The sequence below is a fragment of the Mus caroli genome, unplaced genomic scaffold (genome assembly GCF_978045245.1).
Source record: "Mus caroli unplaced genomic scaffold, Mus_caroli_1 scaffold_13, whole genome shotgun sequence".
NCBI classification, from domain to species: domain Eukaryota; kingdom Metazoa; phylum Chordata; class Mammalia; order Rodentia; family Muridae; genus Mus; species Mus caroli.
The window spans coordinates 33498289-33518766 of record NW_028227268.1 but is presented as its reverse complement, the minus strand read 5'-3'; the positions used below and the strand labels follow the sequence as shown (position 1 = coordinate 33518766).

The 20478-nt window shown below is 45.2% G+C and overlaps 1 protein-coding gene across 1 annotated transcript in view; it reads right to left on the bottom strand.

Annotated features, from left to right (window-relative positions):
* The window catches only part of Scpep1 (serine carboxypeptidase 1), a 30993-nt gene extending 20581 nt beyond the window's left edge, over positions 1-10412 (bottom strand). The window contains exons 1-3 of the mRNA XM_085829676.1: positions 10283-10412; positions 7195-7343; positions 2193-2282 (exon numbers count right to left, since the gene is read on the bottom strand). Coding sequence (XP_085685802.1) covers positions 2193-2282; positions 7195-7343; positions 10283-10355 — 312 coding nt within the window. The 5' untranslated portion in view covers positions 10356-10412. The remainder of the gene's footprint in view (positions 1-2192; positions 2283-7194; positions 7344-10282) is intronic.
* Between the last annotated feature and the right edge of the window lie 10066 nt (positions 10413-20478).

Below are 20478 nucleotides of genomic sequence, written 5' to 3'. Positions count from 1 at the left end.
GTTTGAGGCCAGCCTGGTCTACAGAGTGAGTCCAGGATAGCCAGGGCTACACAGAGAAATGGTCTCAAGAAAGAGGAAAAAAAAAAAAAAAGCCAGGCAAGGTAGCAAAGACACACCTGTAACCCCAGTGCTGACAAGGAGGAGACAGATATCCCGGGTCTCACTCAGCAGTGTAGTCTAAATGGTGAGTTTTAGGCCAATTACAGAATATGAGACCATGTCTCAAAACAAACCAAGGTGGACACATACACATACTCATACACACTATACAAAATAATGCAGACGTTTTTCTTTTTAAAGGGAACCTGAGTATAGACTGCAGTAAAGAAGGGAGAGACAAGATGAACACACACACAGAGAGGAACAGTTTTAAGCCATTATGGGTCACAAACACAGAAGCACACTAGAGGTGACAGTACAGGGAGCACCAGCACCAAGCTGCATGAGTCTGAGCAGTAATCAGAGGGAATGAGCATGCGCGTGGAATACAGACATCACGTGCTGGGGATACATGTTCTTGGAATGTTTGCCTAGCAAGCCTGAAGCCCTGGTTCCATCCCCAGCGCTGCATAAACTGGGGGTGGCAGATAATGCCTACCATCCTAGCACACAGAAAGTAGAGGCCAGAGGATCAGAAGATCAAGGACATTTGTGGCTTCATGAGATGTGCTCTCTCTTTCTCTCTCTCTCTCTCTTTCTTAAAGAAATATGGATGTCACACATCAGTTTTCTTCCAGATGAATAATTTCCACATTGGCCCATCCTCTCTTTTATGCTGCAAGAACAGACTCTGTTCTACTATGTTTATCGGAGAGGCTGAGAATTCTCAATTGGGCATCGGGAAGGATGGGTATCTGCCATGTTCTCCATGATGAGGAAATAGAAACCCTGAAAGGGTCAGAAATCATGCAAGGCCACAAAACCGGACAGAAGAATCAAGACAGGGACCCAGGCCCCTCACTCCCCACTCAGGCTCCACTCCTGCCTCATGCTTTTGGTTCCAGGAAGTATGAGAACAAGGGGGGTTGGCAGGGAGTGACTCTCGTGCCATAGCCGCAGGATTAGAACAACTTCAGGCCAAGAGACAATGCCACAGAAGGACAAGATGGTTTAGCATCCAATGAGAGGAAGACTAGAGGAGCCCATGGACACTTGAGAACATTCTTGGGGCTGAGTGATCCTGGGAAGGAAGGCAGGCATAGTGTGTGGGGGAAGCCCAGGCTGAGCTAGCCAGCAGCACGGACTCGCTAGGCTGTGAACTGAGAAAGGGGTTGTTTAGAGAAGGAAGGGAGGGGGGTGGACACAAAGGACTAGGAAGATATCACAGGGGAAGAGGACAAGGAACTTGCAAGCTTGATAAAGCCTTGATGTGAGTGGTGGGAGAAGAGAAAGAGGAAAGAGTCGGGACTTGTAGCAGATAGTGGGACTCAAGGTCTGAAGTTGCAGATGGCCAGCATGTAGGTAAGCACGGGGTTGCCAGCCAGCATCAGCTGCAGGGAATTTTCAGTTTTGCTTGTTTTGAGGCAGGGTTTCACATAGCCCAGGCTGGCCCTAAACAAACATGGTCGAGGATTACCGAGTACTTCTCACCCTCTACGTCCTGTAAACTGAAATTAAACTGAGATTAGGTGTTCATTTCCCCCACCCCTTTTTTTGGTGGTTTTTTTTTGGGGGGGGAAGGGTCTCTCTGGGTAGCCCTGGCTGTCCTGGAACTCACTCTGTAGACCAGGCTGGCCTTGAACTCAGAAATCTGCCTGACTCTCAAGTGCTGGGATCAAAGGCGTGCCCTGCACAGGTGCTCATCCTTAAGTCTGGTTTATACAGTGCTGAGGTTTGCCCCAGGGCTCTGGGCATGCTAGAGAAGCAGAGTACTCACTGACGTGCCACCTAGTCTTGGCTAGAAGTCTGTGAAGGTTAAGTGAAGAAAGATCACCAAGTTGGAAAAGGCAGAGACAACCACAGGACCTTCATTCTGAGACAGGGGACAAGCTCGGCTACAGGAAGGCTGCAGGCAGGTGTCCCAGGTCTCAAGAAAGCCCACCAAAGTGGACTGCTGTGACCCCACCCTGCCCTGGGTGGAGCCTTCAAGAGGGTGAAGGATGCGCAGGGTTGAGGGCTGTTCTTTTTTTTTTTTTTTCCCTCCGCCCACGGCACGCCCTACCCCCCTCCCCCGAGGGCGGTTCTCACTGTACCCAGGTAGTATTTCGAGGCTTGAGTTGGGTGTCAAGAGGGCCGATTTCCTCAAAGTTTCCAAATCCAGTACTAGAACCACCCGGACCACCCTGTGGAAGAAAAAGAAACAGACATTAGGCAGAGAAAAAAAGCAGAGATGTACACAGTCAGGAGAACAACTGAGAATCCACGCGGGCCACAATTACCCCATACGAAGGACACACTTGCAGCTTCAAATACAGGTTCAAATGCTTTTATTTGGTTAAATGTGCATGAACTTGATATTTGGGATAGTCTTCGATCTTTATGATATTTCCTTATTTAACCTCCCAGTTAAAATAAACTTTTGGCATGGTTAGATTTATATAACCTTCAAATCTCGTTTTATTCTTCATCAAAAGACAAGTGCTGAGAGCAATGTGCGGCACCCGGTAAGTCAGGTTCCTGTGAGATGAAGGCTGACTAATGAAGTGATGAAAAATTAATCTGCTCACCCATATATGTAGCATGGGTATCCAGGAGACCAAGGGGGAACTTCCAACATGTCTTCACTAAATGAATTTTCTTTACAGGGAGGAAAAAAGAAAGAAAGAAAGAAAAATAGGAAGGAAGGAAGGAAGGAAGGAAGGAAGGAAGGAAGGAAGGAAGGAAGGAAGGAAGGAAGGGAGCTGAGGAGATGCACAGGCAGGGGGATGAGGGGGATGAGGCAGCAAGATCAGGAGCTGAGGATCACCCTGAGCTACAAACAAAAATTTAAAAGCAAAGGAAGTAGTTTATTTACTTTTTTCCAGCTCCACATTTTCTGGGAGCTTCTGCACCCACCAAACTCCTGCAGAAACCATGCAAGTCTCTCTTTGAAAGGATGGAGATAATTTTAGGAGTCCTAGGTGAGCCAGGCAGCAGTGGCACAAACCTTTAACCCCAGCACTGGGGGGCAGGCAGATCACTGAGTTTGAAGCCAGAGTGGGGGAGGTGTGGGGCCAGATCCTAGGTGACTTCTCCTGCCTCTTGGTTCCCTGGACTTAAACCTGGGCCTGACTTGGGGCTCACTAAATCTCTCTCTTCTCAAGTATCATAAAGCTACAAAGAGGGATAGAACAGGCTAGCCCCTGGCCCTCTTAGCAACTGCAGGCTCCATCTGAACAAGAACTTGAGCTTTTTGACTCTTTCCTACCCCTCAACTGAAAGGCAGAAGATTCTCCTTTGGGGCCCAATGGATAAGCACACCCTCTGCGTATACCATAGCCAACACAAAAGTCTCAGAGTGGGAGCAGAGGGGGACATCATGGGTTTTTACATGGGCAAAAGAGGCAGGATTCTAAACTGAAGATCAGTACTGGAGCCTCCAAACTGCAGAGGGTAAGCTCTGTGTGCTCTGAAGGGCTCAGAGGGGAAGGGGTGGGCAGAAGCAAACAGGCAAAATGGGGCAGGTAAAGGGGATTTGATGGGAAAAGGTCCTCTGGGAGACAGATGATCAGGGAAAAAAAAGAGGGGGTTTTTCTAGATGGATCCAGGAGGCCCAGATGATCTGGGGGCAGGGATGAGGAAAATATTAGCAGCTGAGTCAGAGACTGGTCCAGGGTATACAGTCTCTCAGCACATGGAGAAGGGTGAGCAGAAAGGGAAGCGGGCACAGTGGAAGCCAGGGCAATCTGAAGAAAAGAGATGGACTGGGGTGTCGTAACAGACACCTGTAATCCCTGCACTGTATGCAAAGGAAGGAGAATTATTTATTCAGTTGAAGGCTCGTCTGGGCAAGACCCTGCCCCTCCCAAAAGGAGAGACAGAGGAGTGGAAACAGGGCCAAGGGCTGGCTAGACAAGGCAACAGGCACTACCTGCTAAATATCCTCCATACTTAATGTTCTAAACTGACACTAACCTCCTTGATAAAAATCAGAGGCTCAACTCCCCCGGGGTTATATGTTAAGATTTCCTAATACAGCGGCAAAAAGTTCACAAACCAGTTGGAGATATTCATCCCAGCACCACTAATAGCACCAAGAGGCAGGGCGCAACTGGAAGTCCTCCCAGAGGGAAGAGGGTGAGACACCACATCTGCAGGATGAATCACTGCGGGCCACTTAGAAGAATCACAAACCCCAGAAAATGCTGTGGCCCCTAAGGAAATACAAAGTACACAGAGGAAGGGTGCACCCTCAAATGAAGGTGGGTCTTTTCTTTCACAGAGGCTTATCTGTAGGGCCCAGATGAAAACCAAAGTTGGGGGGAGCACATCTGAGAATCTAGAAGCCTGGGCCACTGCGGGAGGATTTCCATCGTCCATTTCTGCTCCATCTTCCTGTGTTCTTTTCCCAGTAGCTAGGAGAAACTGCCGGGAAGATCTCACTTTGTGCGTGTGTACGTGCACAAGCGCACGTGGAAGCCAGAGGCCACATTAGATGTCTGTCTCAATCGCTCTCCACCTTATTTTTGAAGGCAGGGTCTATGGATGAGCCTGGAGTTCACGAACTCTGCTACCTGGCTGGCCAGGGAGCTCCAGGGGTCATCCTGAGGAGTATAGGTATCTAAGTTCAAGTCCTCATAGGTGCATAGCAAGCACTTTACAGACTGAGCCCTATCTTATGCCCTTATTTAAATACAATAACAAGGATGATAATAATAATAATGATAAAACCATAAAAATCTTCATCCAGAAACCCTGGAAACAAGTGGTATGGATAGCTGAGGCTCAGGGCTTATCTCAGGGTTCCTCTGAGATAAGATATATGTGTCAGCGGGTAAGCTGAAATGACTTCCTATCCTTGAAATGGCTCACTCACTATTCATATGACCTCAATTCTCAAAGACAAGCCACTTTGCAAAGATGTTACTGCCTAAGTCCTTGGAAGGCTGCTAACTAGATCTCCTCATCTAAGTTAACTGCTTCCTTCTTATTTTATCCTCCTTCCTTGGGTCTCTGGGGAAATAGGGAAGAGCAGATGAGAGTTTTCAGTTACTATCCTTTGTACAGCGACTCAGCCTGAGGGTTAACCTAACCAACAGCCACACAGACAACTTCCAGGGCCAGGCAGATGCTAGTGTCCAAACCCCACCCCCCACCCCACCCAGATAAGGAAAACAACTCTATGGTGAAACAGAAGGCTAGCCTGCAACTTTTGGTTTTTGTTTCATTCTGTTTTGTAGTGGTGGGGACAAAGCCTTGTACAAGGTAGGCAAACTCCACCTCCACCCTCCACCCCCCTGGAAAGTTGAATCCTGAGCCTATGAAATGCAGTGTTTTGTTTTATTTTTAACTGATTTCTGGAAAGCCCAGAGAGTACCCTGTGGGTAGCAGGGGACAGAGGCAGCCACAAACCCAGGACTCAGCAGCTGCCCCACCCCAGCTTTAGTTCTGCTTTTTTGTCCCCAACACTGGCTTCATCTGAAGGCTTCAAAATCACTCAAATCCCTCCACTCAGAACACTATGGCCCAGAGAAGAGTCTGGTGCCCACACCAGCAGGCTTAAGGCTTTCCCACATCCAGGCTCTTCCGGGCAACCACGCATTTATCATCAGCTGCCGCATCCAGGATGAGTGCACGGATTACGGATTCCGCTCCAGAACATTTTCAAGCTAGTGCTAAGGGGCAGAGCTGTTTATCTTCAGGTCCCAGTAGGGCAGCTGTGAAGATCCTGCAGCAGGCTCATCCTCAGAATTGTTCTCATTTCATCCACACATCAAGTCTGCAGTGTCAGGCAGGCCCTAGAGAAGGAAGCCTCACCCCATATCCCACAGAGGTGAGTACCAGGGTGCCCTAATTACAGGTGAGACCTTAGGAACCTCAAGGTTCCTCATCCCCTCCCTAGAGACTAGTCTTTCCGGTGGGCGAGGCCACCATAGGTGCCATTTGAAGAATGCAGCAGGATCTCTGCCTATCCCTAAACTGTTCACAAGGCTGGGCTTTTGTTGTTGTAGTTGTTGTTTTTGTTTGGTTTTTTAACCTTCAACCCATGAGACAGAACTCAGGGTTAAAATACAAATACACTAGTGTGTATACACACACACATATACACATATACATACACACATATGTATGCAACAACAATTAATGAAGAGAGAAGCCATGAATTTGAAAGAGAGCGAGGAGGGATATATGGGAGAGTAGAGAGGAAAACACATAATTATATTATAACCTCAGAAATGTTTTAAAACATGGCTTACCTGGGGACTCAAAGTTGGGGCTCAGGACTGTATGAACAGGAAGAAGGGAGGAGGATTGGGGTACCTCAGCCTTGACTGAGAACTTTTCACTTTCTTTTTGTAAGAAGCCAACTGTATCACAGACAGCTTTCAGTGAGGGGCCTTGAAACTGTCAGGACTCCTTATAAAGAGTCTGGAAGGTAAGGAATGAGCTGTATACCTATTCTAGCACTTAGGTGGCTGAGGCAGGATTGTGATGAGGTCAAGGCCATTCTGGGCTACATAACAAGATCCTATCTCCAGGGGTCCAGGGGTAGGAGAGATGATGGCTCAGTGGTTAAGAGCACTGACTGCTCTTCCGAAGGCCCTGAGTTCGAATCCCAGCTCACAACCATCCGTAATGAGATCTGACTCGCTCTTCTGGAATGTCTGAAGACAACTACAGTGTTCTTACATATAATAAATAAATCTTAAAAAAAAAAAAAAAAAAAAGACCCAGCCGGGCGGTGGTGGCACACGCCTTTAATCCCAGCACTTGGGAGGCAGAGACAGGTGGATTTCTGAGTTGGAGGCCAGCCTGGTCTACAAAGTGAATTCCAGGACAGCCAGGGCTACACAGAGAAACCCTGTCTCTGGAAAAACAAACAAACAAACAAACAAAAAAAGACCCTAGCTCCAAAAATGAATGAAAGAAATTAAGACCAGAAAATAGGGCTTCCTTTGCTACCCCATTGCTTTAGGCTGTCTCAGAAGCATGTGACCGCCCCCCAGAACCGGAAGGACCAAAATGAGTCAGTGATTGCTAAGCTGGGAACTAAGAACCAAACAATGAGGTTAAAAGGAGACATGACCTGGAGGCCAGGCCAAGACGTTACGGTACCTGAAGCCACATGACCAGGGGCAGCTCTGAAAAGTTCTTGCAAGGGTTGGTGGCATAATAGAGCCACCAGAACATGTGGGCATCCTTCCGAACAGTCACATAATCCCATACTTCCTTGCCTTCGGGTTCCCGCCAGTCGATGGCAGATCCTGTAACGGAAGGTCAGTGTTACTCCCTGAGGGGTTCCGAGGTGGGAAAGATGAGGTGGAGAACCCCCTGAAGGACAACACATGGGGAGTTCCAAGATGGGTAGAGATGGCCACTCAGGCCATTCAGACAGTGCTTGATGCTTTAGGTAATCCATCTACCTCAGTATATTGTGCCCATAAGGAAAAGATACACACACCGAGAGAAGTCAGTAGGGCGTGTTTGTGCACCCCTCTAATCCCAAAATTTAAGAAGCAGAGGCAGGTGGATATCTGTGAGTTCAGTGGGGCCAGTTCAGTCTATGAAGTGAGTTATAGGTCTGCCAGGGCTATATAGTGAGACCCTATATCAAAACCACACAACTGCCGGGCGTGGTGGCGCACACCTTTAATCCCAGCACTCGGGAGGCAGAGGTAGGCGGATTTCTAAGTTCGAGGCCAGCCTGGTCTACAAAGTGAGTTCCAGGACAGCCAGGGCTACACAGAGAAACCCTGTCTCGAAAAACCAAAAAAAAAAAAAAAAAAAAAAAGAAAAAAAAAACCAAAACCACACAACTAACACACACACACACACACACACACATCACAACACAACATAGCAAGACCAGCAGTAAAAGAAAATGACTGAGAGCAAAGCTCAGATGTGGAACCTGGCCTGACTTGTGCCAAGCCCTGGGTTCAAGTCCCAGCCAAAGTGATTGGATAGCATGGGGAGTGGGGTGGGTAAGCGTGGGACTAGAGAGCGAGGATCAGGAGTCCACGTCCAACCTCAGCACACAGTGAGTTTCTGGCCAGCTGGGGCGACAAGAAACCCTATCTTAAAAATACTTATTAAGGCCGGGCGTGGTGGCGCACGCCTTTGATCCCAGCACTCGGGAGGCAGAGGCAGGCGGATTTCTGAGTTCGAGGCCAGCCTGGTCTACAAAGTGAGTGCCAGGACAGCCAGGGCTACACAGAGAAACCCCGTCTCGAAAAACCAAAAAAAAAAAAAAAAAAAAAAAAAAAATACTTATTAAAAAAAAATAGAAGGAGAAAGAAGATTAAGAAAACCAAAGAGTGAAGCTGAGCAAACAGGACAGTCAGCAGAGTGTTCACTTCAGAGGCATACAGACCATAGCTCCATCTCTAGCTGTGTTTGTGCTCAATATCCCAGGGCTGGAGACAGGGGAATTCTGGGCTTTCTGGTCAGCCAGTCTGGCCTACTTGGTGTTGCAGACCAGAGAAAATTGTTGTCTTCCAAAAAAGAAGGTAGATAATCCCTGAGGGACAACACATGGGGTTCTCTTCTGACCTCCATATCTATACACACACACACATGCACACATGTACACAGGGTCAGGGTGGGGATGCATCTAAGGAAAAACAGGCTGAAAAATTACGGGTGTGGCTGTATCTATAAAATAAGATGAAATTAGAGTTCCCTTGAAAATGACTGATAAGGCTGAAGTCCCTCATAATGTAAGCCCCAGTGTTTTTCTCCCTTCCCTGGTACAAACTACTGTTAAAACATAAGGGGTGGGGCTGGAGAGGTGGCTCAGTGGTTAAGAGCACTGACTGCTCTTTCAGAGGTTCTGAGCTCAATTCCCAGCAACCACATAGTGGCTCACAACCATCTATAATGGGATCTGATGCCCTCTTCTGGTGTGTCTAAAGACAGCTACAGTGTACTTACATATAATAATAAATAAATCTTTGGGATGGGGTGAGCGGGGCTGGATGGAGTGAGCAGAGGTCCTGAGTTCAATTCCTAGCAACCACATGATGGCTCATAACTATCTGCACAGCTACAGTGTACTCATATACATAAAATAAATAAATCTTTGAAAAAAAAAAGACTGAAAATCAGGGGTGGTGAGATGACTCAGGAGATAAAAGACAGTGGCCACCAAGCCTGGCACCCTTAGTTCAGTCACAGGGAGCTACATCATAGAAAAACTGACTTCTCCATGTTGTCCTCTGACCACGCACACACACCCTCTGACACTCACAAAACAAACAAACAAACAAAAAAACAAAAACAAGAAAAATTTAAATTAAAAGGCTTTCGAAAGATGGCTCAGCTGGTAAAATCACTCTCTCACTGTCTTGCTCTTCCAGAGGACCTGGGTTTAATTCCCAGAATTCACATGGCAGCTCACAACTTCTGTACCTTCGCTTTCCTGGGATCCAAAGCCCTCTTCTGACCTCTCAGAGCACCAGGCATACAAGTAGTACACAGACAGACATGCAAGCAAAACAAATTTTTTTTTCCTTTAATAAAGTGAGAGTTAATCCCGGCACTTGGTAGGTAAGAGTCTGAGGCCAGCCTAAGTCTATGGAGAGAGTTCCAGGACAGCCAAGGCTACACAGAGTAAACCTGTCTGGAAAAACAAACAAAAAGAAAAAGGAAAAAAAAAAAAAAAAAAGGAAAAAAACGAGAAGAAAAGAAAAGAAAAAAAGAAAACGTGTCAATTTGCAAGTCATTCCACAAAACAATTTTTTTTTTGCCCAAAAACAGGCCAGAAAAGTCAGCTGATATTTTGTCTCTTCTAAACCAATAGAGGTGGCAGGCTTTGTTTCAAAGCAAGAATTTGTAGGGGTCTCTTTGGCCTCCAATCTCAGCTCAATCAAATGACCCTATGACGTCACTAGGCAGCCAACCACAGGAGAAAGGGGAGGTGGCCTTTAGACCGTGAAGTCTCACTCATCAGCAGTTTCCTGAAACCATACGTTTCTGTAGAAACACTTCCATCTCCAGGAATCACCCAGCATCAGGAAGGGGCAGGAAAAGGCACTTTGAATTAAGACACAAATAAAAATTAAGAGGTTCAAAATCAATATAAATTTCGCAAGGAAAGAAGCGGGGGAAAGAAATGTGCTTAAAAAAAAAAGAAAAACGCGAACGCATCAACAAATTCGAGAAAGAGGCACCCACCGTTGGTGCGTCTTTCTCACGAACCTACCCGCGCTGAAGCCCAGTAAGAACCATAGGAGCAGCAGCCACAGTCGCAGACAGATCCGCCGCGACAGCTCCATGATGAAAACCCCGCCGCAACATCAGCAACAGGCAGGAGCCAAAGGCCATCGCGTGACGGCGTGGGCGGGGACTGGGCGGAGTCAGGGGCGGAGCCTAAGTGGGCCCAGACGCTCCTAGGGATTCCGCGCTCCCTCTACTGGTCGGACTCACCCAGGACCTCCTACAAGGGCTCTCGAGGGAGGTGCTACAAAGGAGGCAGTTAATATGTCGTCTGACTTTGGTTACTAAGTAGGGTAGAATTGAGAAAACTACCACTGGATAACCACCATCCCCTCAGCCCGGCCCGTGTTTGTCTTCTCCGACAAAAGGCTTATGTTTTATCTTTTAAGACTTGTTTTTATTATTTTATGTGCATATATGTGTGTGAGTGTATATGCCACATGTGTGGGTTTATGCAGAAGGAGTGGGTTTCTCTGGAGCTAGGGTTACAGGGCTTTTTGAGTGGCCGGTGCAGATGCTGGGAACTGAATTTGGGTCCTCTGGAAAACCAACAGGTGCTCTTAAATTACTGAGCCATCTCCATAGTCTCAGGCCTAGAATTTTAAAAATTGCATCTGAAAAGATGAAGTCAGATTAAAGCATGAACCAGCAGGTCTTTTAAGACTAGAGCTAGGCAGTGGTGGCACACACCTTTAATTTCAGCTCTTGGGAGGCAAAGTCAGGTGGATTTCTAAGTTCCAAGCCAGACTGGTCTACAGAGTGAGTTCAAGGACAGCCAGGGCTACACAGAGAAACCCTGTCTCAAAAATAAAAAACAAACAGAAAGAAAGAAAGAAAGAAAGAAAGAGAGAGAGAGAGAGAGAGAGAGAGAGAGAGAGAGAGAGAGAGAGAGAGAAAGAAAGAAAGAAAGAAAGAAAGAAAGAAAGAGAGAAAGAAAGAGACTAGATTCTATTTTCAGAAACCCATTTCTGAAGTGGTGGCTCAGAGATTAAGGGCATTGTTGCTCTTCCAAAGGACCCAAGTTTGGTTCCCAAGACCCACATGGTGGCATACAGATTCAGAACTCCACATCTCATGATCCAGGGGATCTGGCACTTCCTCAAGCATACATATGATGCATATATAAGCCTGCTCAATAGATAACGTGAATCGAAATTATTATTATCAAATCACATGTGTCATTAATATACTAGCAATTCATAAAAAAATTACTATATATATATCCTATAACGTTTGGTTATATATTTTAAACACAGCAAAAAAAAGTGGACTTTTTTTCTCTCTTGATGTCATCATGGTCAACATCACTGTGTGCTGATATACTATCTTCAAAGCAGTCATTTAAGAGAAGGTATCAAGGGCTTGTGGAGAGGAATGAATTTGAAGAAAACATGGACTGCAGAGGTGTGTGTATGATATGTCTGTCTGAAGATAAATTTTTATTTTACGGAATATTTTAGGGGTACTTAGTCACCTCACAGAGCCAAGAAACAGCAAGAGCTACCTGGAAGTGACTTTTGTCTCCGCAAACTTTGTTTTAAGATAACAAACTCACAAAACAAAGCAAGAACAAAGAACGTGTCCCTGACTCAGGTTTTTATCCTCCCCCTATCCTCCTATAAATCAGCAGAAATGTTTTTCTTTGCAACCTGGAGATTTTCTAGCTTCTAGAAAGTGTAATACGTATCCTATGTGTCCTATGTTGCCACTGAGGGCTGGGCTGCTGAGAAATGGGAGTGTGCCGTCTATTTTTCTCCTGCTCCAACATGAGTGGGCCAAATGCCTGAAAAATCTAGCCTTTTGCTTTGTTTTGTTTTGTTTTGTTTTGTATTTTTTTCAAGACAGGGTTTCTCTGTATAGCCCTGGCTGTCCTGGAACTCACTCTGTAGACCAGGCTGACTTCCAACTCAGAAATCTGCCTGTCTCTGACTCCCAAGTGCTGGGATTAAAGGTGTGCAGCACCACTGCCCGGCAAGTCTAGCCTCTGAGCATGGCCCCTTGGGAAACATTGGTAAGATACAAAAAGGTAGGGTTGGAGAGATGGCTCAGTGGTTAAGAGCACTTACTGCTCTTCCAAAGGTCCTGAGTTCAATTCCCAGCAACCACATGGTGGCTCGCAACCATCTGTAATAGAATCCAATGCCCTCTTCGGGTGTGTCTGAACACAGATACAATGTACTTATATAAATAAAATAAATAAATCTTACGAAAAAGAGGGGCTGGCAAGATGGCTCAGTGGTTAAGAGCACTGACTGCTCTCTCAAAGGTCCTGAGTCCAAAGCCCAGCAACCACATGGTGACTCACAACCACATATAATGAGATATGACGCCCTCTTCTGGTGTGTCTGAAGACAGCAACAGTGTACTTATAATAAATAAACCTTTGGGCCGGAGACAGCAGAGGTTTAGGACCAACAACCACATGAAGGCTCACAACCATCTGTACAGCTACAGTGTACTCTCATATACATGAAAGGAAGGAAGGAAGGAAGGAAGGAAGGAAGGAAGGAAGGAAGGAAGGAAGGAAGAAAGAAAGGAAGAAAGAAAAAGATACAGAAGGCACACAGTACTCAGAGTAGAGGATGCTGCTCTGTTGCAGGATATTTGATCCCATTGTGCACCCCAAAATTGTGATCTGGAAAAACCTTGTAGTGTGGCTCAAGCTTAGCCCACGCCTTTAATCCAAGAGCTAAATAAAGTCAATCCTAGGTCAAGAGGCAGAACAAGCAACCAAACCCACAGAAATAAACAGAAAAGAGTCTTCAAGGTATTTAAGACAGCATGGAGAAGGAGAGAGAGAGAGCCTTTTCCTTCTGGCTCCTGATTTGGTAAATCAAATGGCTGAGAGTTTTGTTTTTAGAACAACATAGCTCACTGGGCCATGGTGGCGCATGCCTTTAATCCCAGCACTTGGTAGGCAGAAGCAGGCAGATTTCTGAGTTCGAGGCCAGCCTGGTCTAGAGAGTGAGTTCCAGGACAGCCAGGGCAACACAGAGAAACCCTGCCTTGAAAAACAAAAACAAAAACAAAAATAAACCAAAAAAAAGAAGAAGAAGAAGAAGAAGAAGAAGAAGAAGAAGAAGAAGAAGAAGAAGAAGAAGAAGAAGCAGAAGAAACCCATAGCTCAGTGTGTAGAGTGCTTGCCCTCTGGAGTCAATCCCTAGCACTAGATATGTAATCAGAGGTAGAGGAAAGGCAGACAGGAACGCAAAGCCAGCTTGGGGTACATGGGATACTGTCGCAAAACCAATTAAATTAAATTAAATAAAAACAACTAACTATATAGCAAACTGTCCTAAGCTTTTCCATGATCTTTATGGCCAGAGCCAAACACACTTAACCACCAGATGCTGTACTATGTACCTTGTTCTCAGAAGCCTGCAGCTAAAGAATTTCCATGAGGTTTTTGTCTAACCTGGGTTGCAGAGCAAGACCTCCATCTCAAGAGAAAGAATGAATACATGAATAGATAAAAATAAAGTATTGTAGTTTGATATTAGTGGTAGACCATGAGCCACAGAGTGTTTTGCAGCAAAAAAAAAAAAGTTCAAATTTTCTATATGTTTGGAACTTTTTATAATAAAATATAGAAAAGACTGCCTTTTTTGTTTATTTGGTTTTTCGAGACAGAGTTTCTCTGTGTTGCCCTGGCTGTCCTGGAGCTCACTTTGTAGACCAGGCTGGCCTTGAACTCAGAAATCCGCCTGCCTCTGCCTCCCGAGTGCTGGGATTAAAGGCGTGCACCACCACGCCTGGCTAGGTTAGCTCTTTAAAATAGAAGAGATTGCAGAGCTGCAGAGACAGACGCCTCTGTTTAAAAGCACTTGCTGCTCTTGCAGGAGACTAGGGTTCAATTCCCAGCACTGACATGGTGGCTCACAACTGTCTAAAACCTCAGTTGCAGAGAATCAAAAGCCCTCTTCTAGGCTCCTCAGGCACCAGGTACACATGTGGTGCACATATGTAGCCAAAGGGACATTCATACACACACACACACACACATACACATCAAGCCCCCAGCCAAGGCAGAGGCAAATGATAAATGTGACTGACAAAGGTCACAACAAAAAACTTATCAGATGAAATATTCTAAACATCATGGTTTCCAAGGAAACCCACAAGGACTAGAGGGCTGTCTGGGGCTCTGGTCTTCCTCTGTGGCTTTCCAGAGGCTAGAGCCTTTCAAAATCTTATGCTTTTTATTGGTTGCTTTATTCCAAGCGGCACTTCAAGCTGTTGTGTATATGTCACAGATGACTCGGAAGATGTGTGATGGTTGGCTGTTAGGTGCAGAGGTGGTTTGGAGCCCTATTGTCAACTTCAGCATCTAAATTTAAATTGTTATAGGTGTGATAGCAGGAATAGTTTAGCTCTATATTTAGGTACCTCCAAATACAGTTTAGTTGTTGCGTTTCCAAACCCGGATGAGAATAAACCAGGACCCAGAGCCTATGGAGATCCTTGCAGCCTGTTTGCACACAATAACCAGAGTGAAAGCTAGACTAAGATGTTTAAAAACAAAACAATATCCCAGCCATTTGGTTTTACCAAATGAAGACTCAGAAGCCAGATGCTGTGGTGAGAGCCCACCTGCTAGCTCATAGAGGAAGAAAAGCACTAAACCGGCCTTCCTACTGACTTCCCCAAAGGAAGGAAAGCCCCTTTCTCCTTCCCCACGCTGTCTCAAATACCCTTCGACTCAAAGACCCTCCTTTCTGTTCACTTTTGTTCCCTCCCAGTCAGCTGTTGCTTCTTCTGCCTCTTGAGCTAGGGTTGACTTTATTTAGCTCTTGGGTTAAAGGTGTGTGCTAGGACTGGGCCACAGTGAGAAACAGGGATTTTCAGTTCACAATTTTGGGGTTCACAGTGTTATCAAATATTCTGCAGCATTCCCTGCTTTTTGTCAAAAATAAAAGACCCAAGCTGGGCATGGTGGCACACTCCTTTAATCCCAGCACTCGGGAGGTAGAGGCAGAGGCAGGCAGATTTCTGAGTTCGAGGCCAGCCTGGTCTACAAAGTGAGTTCCAGGACAGCCAGGGCTATCCAGAGAAACCCTGTCTCGAAAAACTAAAATTAAATTAATTAATTAATTAAAAAAATTAAAAAAGACCCTTCTTTAACATTTACATTCACAATGTCCAGTTCATTTGCATTTAGCAACCTTGGATAAAGTACTCTACTATCTATCCTGTCTTGGTGAGTATACAATCCTGTACCTGAATCACTTTTTTTTTTAAAGATTTATTTATTTATTATATGTAAGTACACTGTAGCTGTCTTCAGACACATCAGAAGAGGGAGTCAGATCTAATTAAGGATGGTTGTGAGACACCACGTGGTTGCTGGGATTTGAACTCAGGACCTTCGGAAGAGCAGTCAATGCTCTTAACTGCTGAGCCATCTCTCCAGCCCCCACTAAATCACTTTCTATCAAAACTGGCATCTTAGCCGGGCGTGGTGGCGCACGCCTTTAATCCCAGCACTTGGGAGGCAGAGGCAGGTGGATTTCTGAGTTCGAGGCTAGCCTGGTCTACAAAGTGAGTTCCAGGACAGCCAGGGCTATACAGAGAAACCCTGTCTTGAAAAACCAAAACTGGCATCTTTCAACCTAAAAACATCTTTTTAGACCTTAAAACATTGTTTTATGTCCTAAACAACTTAAGCTTAACTGTGAGTCTGTAACTATCTAGTCTTCAACCTCATCAGAGCTGAGAATAATAAATATCAACTGAATAAAGTGGACGCGCAAAGCAAGTAGATTCCAAAACTATAGAAATGACAGAGACTGCTGGCTGCCTGGACAGTCCCCAAGGTTCCTCTGCAACGCTGGAGTGTCCATGTCTGTGGTCTACTATCCCAGAACATCGGACAGACTTCTCTGTGAAGCAGGAATTCTGAAGGACTTTTCCCCCTTGGGCTGGCAGAATTCCTCAGTCCACTCTCCTTGTGGCCTGCCTGTCTTCAGCTCGGACAGCACCCTGTCAGCAGTTGAAGCAAGGGCAGGTCCTTGCCCAGTGGCAGCTTGCCACATATGAAGTAAAGCTCCGTGAGATTTTCTGATGCTCATCATTTTCTTTGAAGCAGTATGGAGAGGCTGCCAGGAGCTGACAGCTCTCAGTGTCACAAAAGTCTTAAACTAATAAAGTATTTTTAAATGCCATATTCTACAGATCTCTGATGTTTTTGAAGACCATCTATCTCAGTATACCTGAATAGGCAAAAATGCTACTTGTCTCTAGCTATTTATTATCTGATTGACTTTGAATACATCTGCATCTAAACTAGGACCTAATTAGAACCACGAGGTTGATTGACCATTAACCTGCATTTCGTAATTAAGCTAAACAGTTCATAATGGTAGCTTTCAAAAGGACTACAACTTTACATTGCTTTTTTAAAAATTTATTTATTATGTGTAAGTAGACTATAGCTGTCTTCAGATACATCAGAAGAGGGCATCAGATCTCATTATGGGTGGTTGTGAGCCACCATCTGATTGCTGGGATTTGAACTCAGGACTTTCGGAAGAGCAGTCAGTGCTCTTAACCGCTGAGCCATCTCTCCAGCCCCCTCATTGCATTTTTAAGAATTAAAAGTTACAGGCTTAGCTGGGCGGTGGTGGCGCACACCTTTAATCCCAGCACTTGGGAGGCAGAGGCAGGCAGATTTCTGAGTTAAAGGCCAGCCTGGTCTACAGAGTGAGTTCCAGGACAGCCAAGACTATACAGAGAAACCCTGTCTTGAAAAAAACCAAAAAACCAAACCAAACAAACAAAATTACAGGCTTGGTTGTATTTGACAGTTTTAGGATTAAGTGGTTTTGAGTTCAAAGTTCTGTAGGATGTTCATGTCAGTTACACACAAACTCAGCAATTTGAAGGTCCTGAGTAGCTTGCAGTCCAAAGCTGATCTTTGGCTGATCTTTGTCAGCTTAGTGACAATCCTAGCTAGGTAGAATATAACAGTTACCCCAAAGGTGTCTACTGTTTGCACAGAACCTGGCAGCAGAAGAGGCAGGGGGCAGTGTTGCCCAGTGGTAGCATTACTACAGTAAAGTGGGTTCTTCAGTTTCAGGCCCCATCTTCTTGGAAACCGTTTGGCCAATTTGTTCTTATTTTGCGACATGCTCTCTTGATGATCCATCCTTTTTTCTTCCTGTGGTTCACTTGTTCAGTAGTCTCCGGATTCCTTAGTTGGATGCTTTTGTTGTGCTAGGGAAATGTTAGTGATCCCCAAAAAACACACACAGGAGCCCAACTGATGCAACTCGCAGCAGGGTCTTTATTCGAGCTAGCTCAAGCCCCCTCCCCAAAGCACCATCGTCAAGCAGGACAGGTTTGGTGGTGGGGGAGCCCAGAATGTCTATGGGGCAAGGCTTTATAGTAAGCAGCAAGCAGGGAATACGTGTGCAAGCATCTCATTGGAGAGCTGCTGTGGCTTTTAACATCATTGGCTGGTGCTGGGAGTCAGATCATAAACTTAACTTCTGCTCCCCTCTGCATTGGTGGTTGTTAGGCAGGGGGTGGGCTTGGAACCTGGGGGTGCAGGTTTGTTGTGGGCAATAACCTGGAGATTCTAGTCTTGTTGGGGATTAGCCTAGAGACTGGAGCTAGACTCAGGTTTTGTGGGGGGCAACTTGGAAACTAATGCTAGGTACCAGCCTGTTAGTTTACCTGAGTTCAAACTTAAGTTCTCTAAAATGGAGTCTGAACTTAAAAGCTTTGGCATCTCACTTTCATTCTCCTGGGAAGATAAAAACAAAACCCTGCTTGGATGCTAACTCTGGAGGGTGTCCTATTTTGGCAGGTTAGATCTTCCCTAGGGCAAACAAAACAAAACAAAACATTTTTTTGGCAAAAGAAAAAGTATTATCTTCCAATTAAAATTATGAAAATTTGAAACTAAATATACCTTAGAGGATATATAATTTTTTCAAGGGTTGTGTGTATTTATTTTTAGAACACAAAAGACATTAACAGCAGGGCCTGGTGGCACACGCCTTTAATGCCAGGACTTGGGAGGCAGAGGCAGGCAGATTTCTGAGTTTGAGTCCAGCCTGGTCTACAAAGTGAGTTCCAGGATAGCCAGAGCTATACAGAGAAACCCTGTCTCGAAAAACCGAAAAACAAAACAAAACAAAAGACATTCATTCACTTTGAATTTCAACATGCCTTTTACTTTTGCAGGCAGCTTTTAAATTTAACTCCTTGTAATTCCTGTTCCTATCGCTGTCTACCTAGTGCTGGGATTAAGGGTGTGAACCACCACCACCTTGCTCACTGTAACTCTAGAATCTAGAAACCTAATTTACAGAGGTCTGCCTGTCTGAAGGCAGCTACAGTGTACTTACATATAATAATAAATAAATCTTAAAAACAAAAACAAGCCGGGCGTGGTGGCGCACTCCTTTAATTCCAGCACTTGGGAGGCAGAGGCAGCCAGATTTCTGAGTTCGAGGCCAGCCTGTCTACAGAGTGAGTTCCAGGACAGCCAGGGCTACACAGAGAAACCCTGTCTCAAAAAACCAAAAAAACCTAAAAACCAAAAACCAAAAAAAAAAAAAAAAAAAAAACCAAACAACAAAAAAATAAATAAAACAGAAGACTGATAACTGCCCTGTCCTGCTTATGGACAACATGGACATTTTGTTCCTGTTTTTGATAATTCCTTTTAATATTTTCTTCAGCAGCATTATTAAAATTATGGTTTGTAGGCATAAATTTTTTGCAAGGTGTGTTTTTTATAAGGGTTCAGTCTCTCCTCTAGCCCAGCACCCAGCAGAAGGAGTTGAAGAGAAAATATGGGGCATGTGGACCTGTTCAACTGTCGCTTCCTATTCCGACCAGCAGAAAAGAACGACAACACTATGTTCTTCTCAAAGCAGTTTACTCAGGAACCTTTCAACATCATGCATGAATCTCTCTCTCCAGAAATCAATCTCTCCAGGAAAAAACTACAACCAACCCCCAATTGCAATCCCTTATATATCCTATCAACCACGCCCCATCAGCCCAGTCCATGTAACAGCAGTCCATTGGCCAGAATCATCACTCCTCATATGGTCCGATCTTGCATCATGGTGCACCTGCGTAGTTCTCACAATGGATGCGGCTTATTTTCAGGTGTATGAGGAAGTCAGGTGCAAGTCATAAGACTTGGCTGCAGTCCTGGGCGCCATCTTGGACTGCTGCCACACCCGCTCCTCACATTCAACAATAGTTTTGTGGGGGTGAGCTTGCTCTCGTTCTCAGCACTTTAGTCCCATATTAAACACCAAGTATGACCAGCCCTCTAGGCAGGCAGATGCCACAGTCCAGGCCTTTCAGAAGGCAGACACAAGGATCAAAAGCTAGTTCCCATAGAAACATCAAGCTACTTCAAGAACCTAAGCAACAGTTTGCCAGCCACTTTCTCTCAATGGCAGTGTTACTACAGTTAGAGCTCAACCTCTCCAGGTGAGGCAAACCAATGCATGCATGACAGAGTGAAGACTAGTTAGGAAAACAAACCAATGCTCAGCACTCAACACCCACTGTCTGTGGGGCCATATTTATACTCCTTCATCCCAGGTCCTTTCATGTGTCTGCTGTATCAAAACATCCTTTTACCCTTCTGGGCTTCAGGAAAATATTCCTTTACAGGTCTATCAAGACATCATTTCACCTCTATACCCCCATCAAACAATGTCACATAACTTTTCAAAGAAACTAAGTTTCTACTTCAATCGTTTGTTTCTAAGATTGGAGGGATGTTCCTCTGTGTTTTCCACATATGCAACAAATCCCATCCGAGTAAATTCAGGGCTCTAATAGCCATGCATGGCTTTAAGTTACCTATTTCCCCTTAGGCCCCATACACATGACCCATTTTGCACATTGTTTTAACTGAGATAAAGTTCCAGTCCCTAAAAGCTAAGCAATTTCCTCCTGAAGAGGCCAAGCTAGAGGCCAAGGTTTGGGTGAGATTATTACATCTGCCCCTGCATCTCTTCAACATGCCATCTCAACTCCTTTGGTTTGTATTTACTGCTCAGATCTCTGACCATTTATAGCAGTTTGCCAAAATATATGCTTTCTAGTTTCTCCTGAATTTGAATTTTTCTGCTCATGTACTGAAACTGCTCTGACCTTAAACACACCCAGAGTGTAGGGAATGTGGGACCAAGATAGCCAAGAGGCATA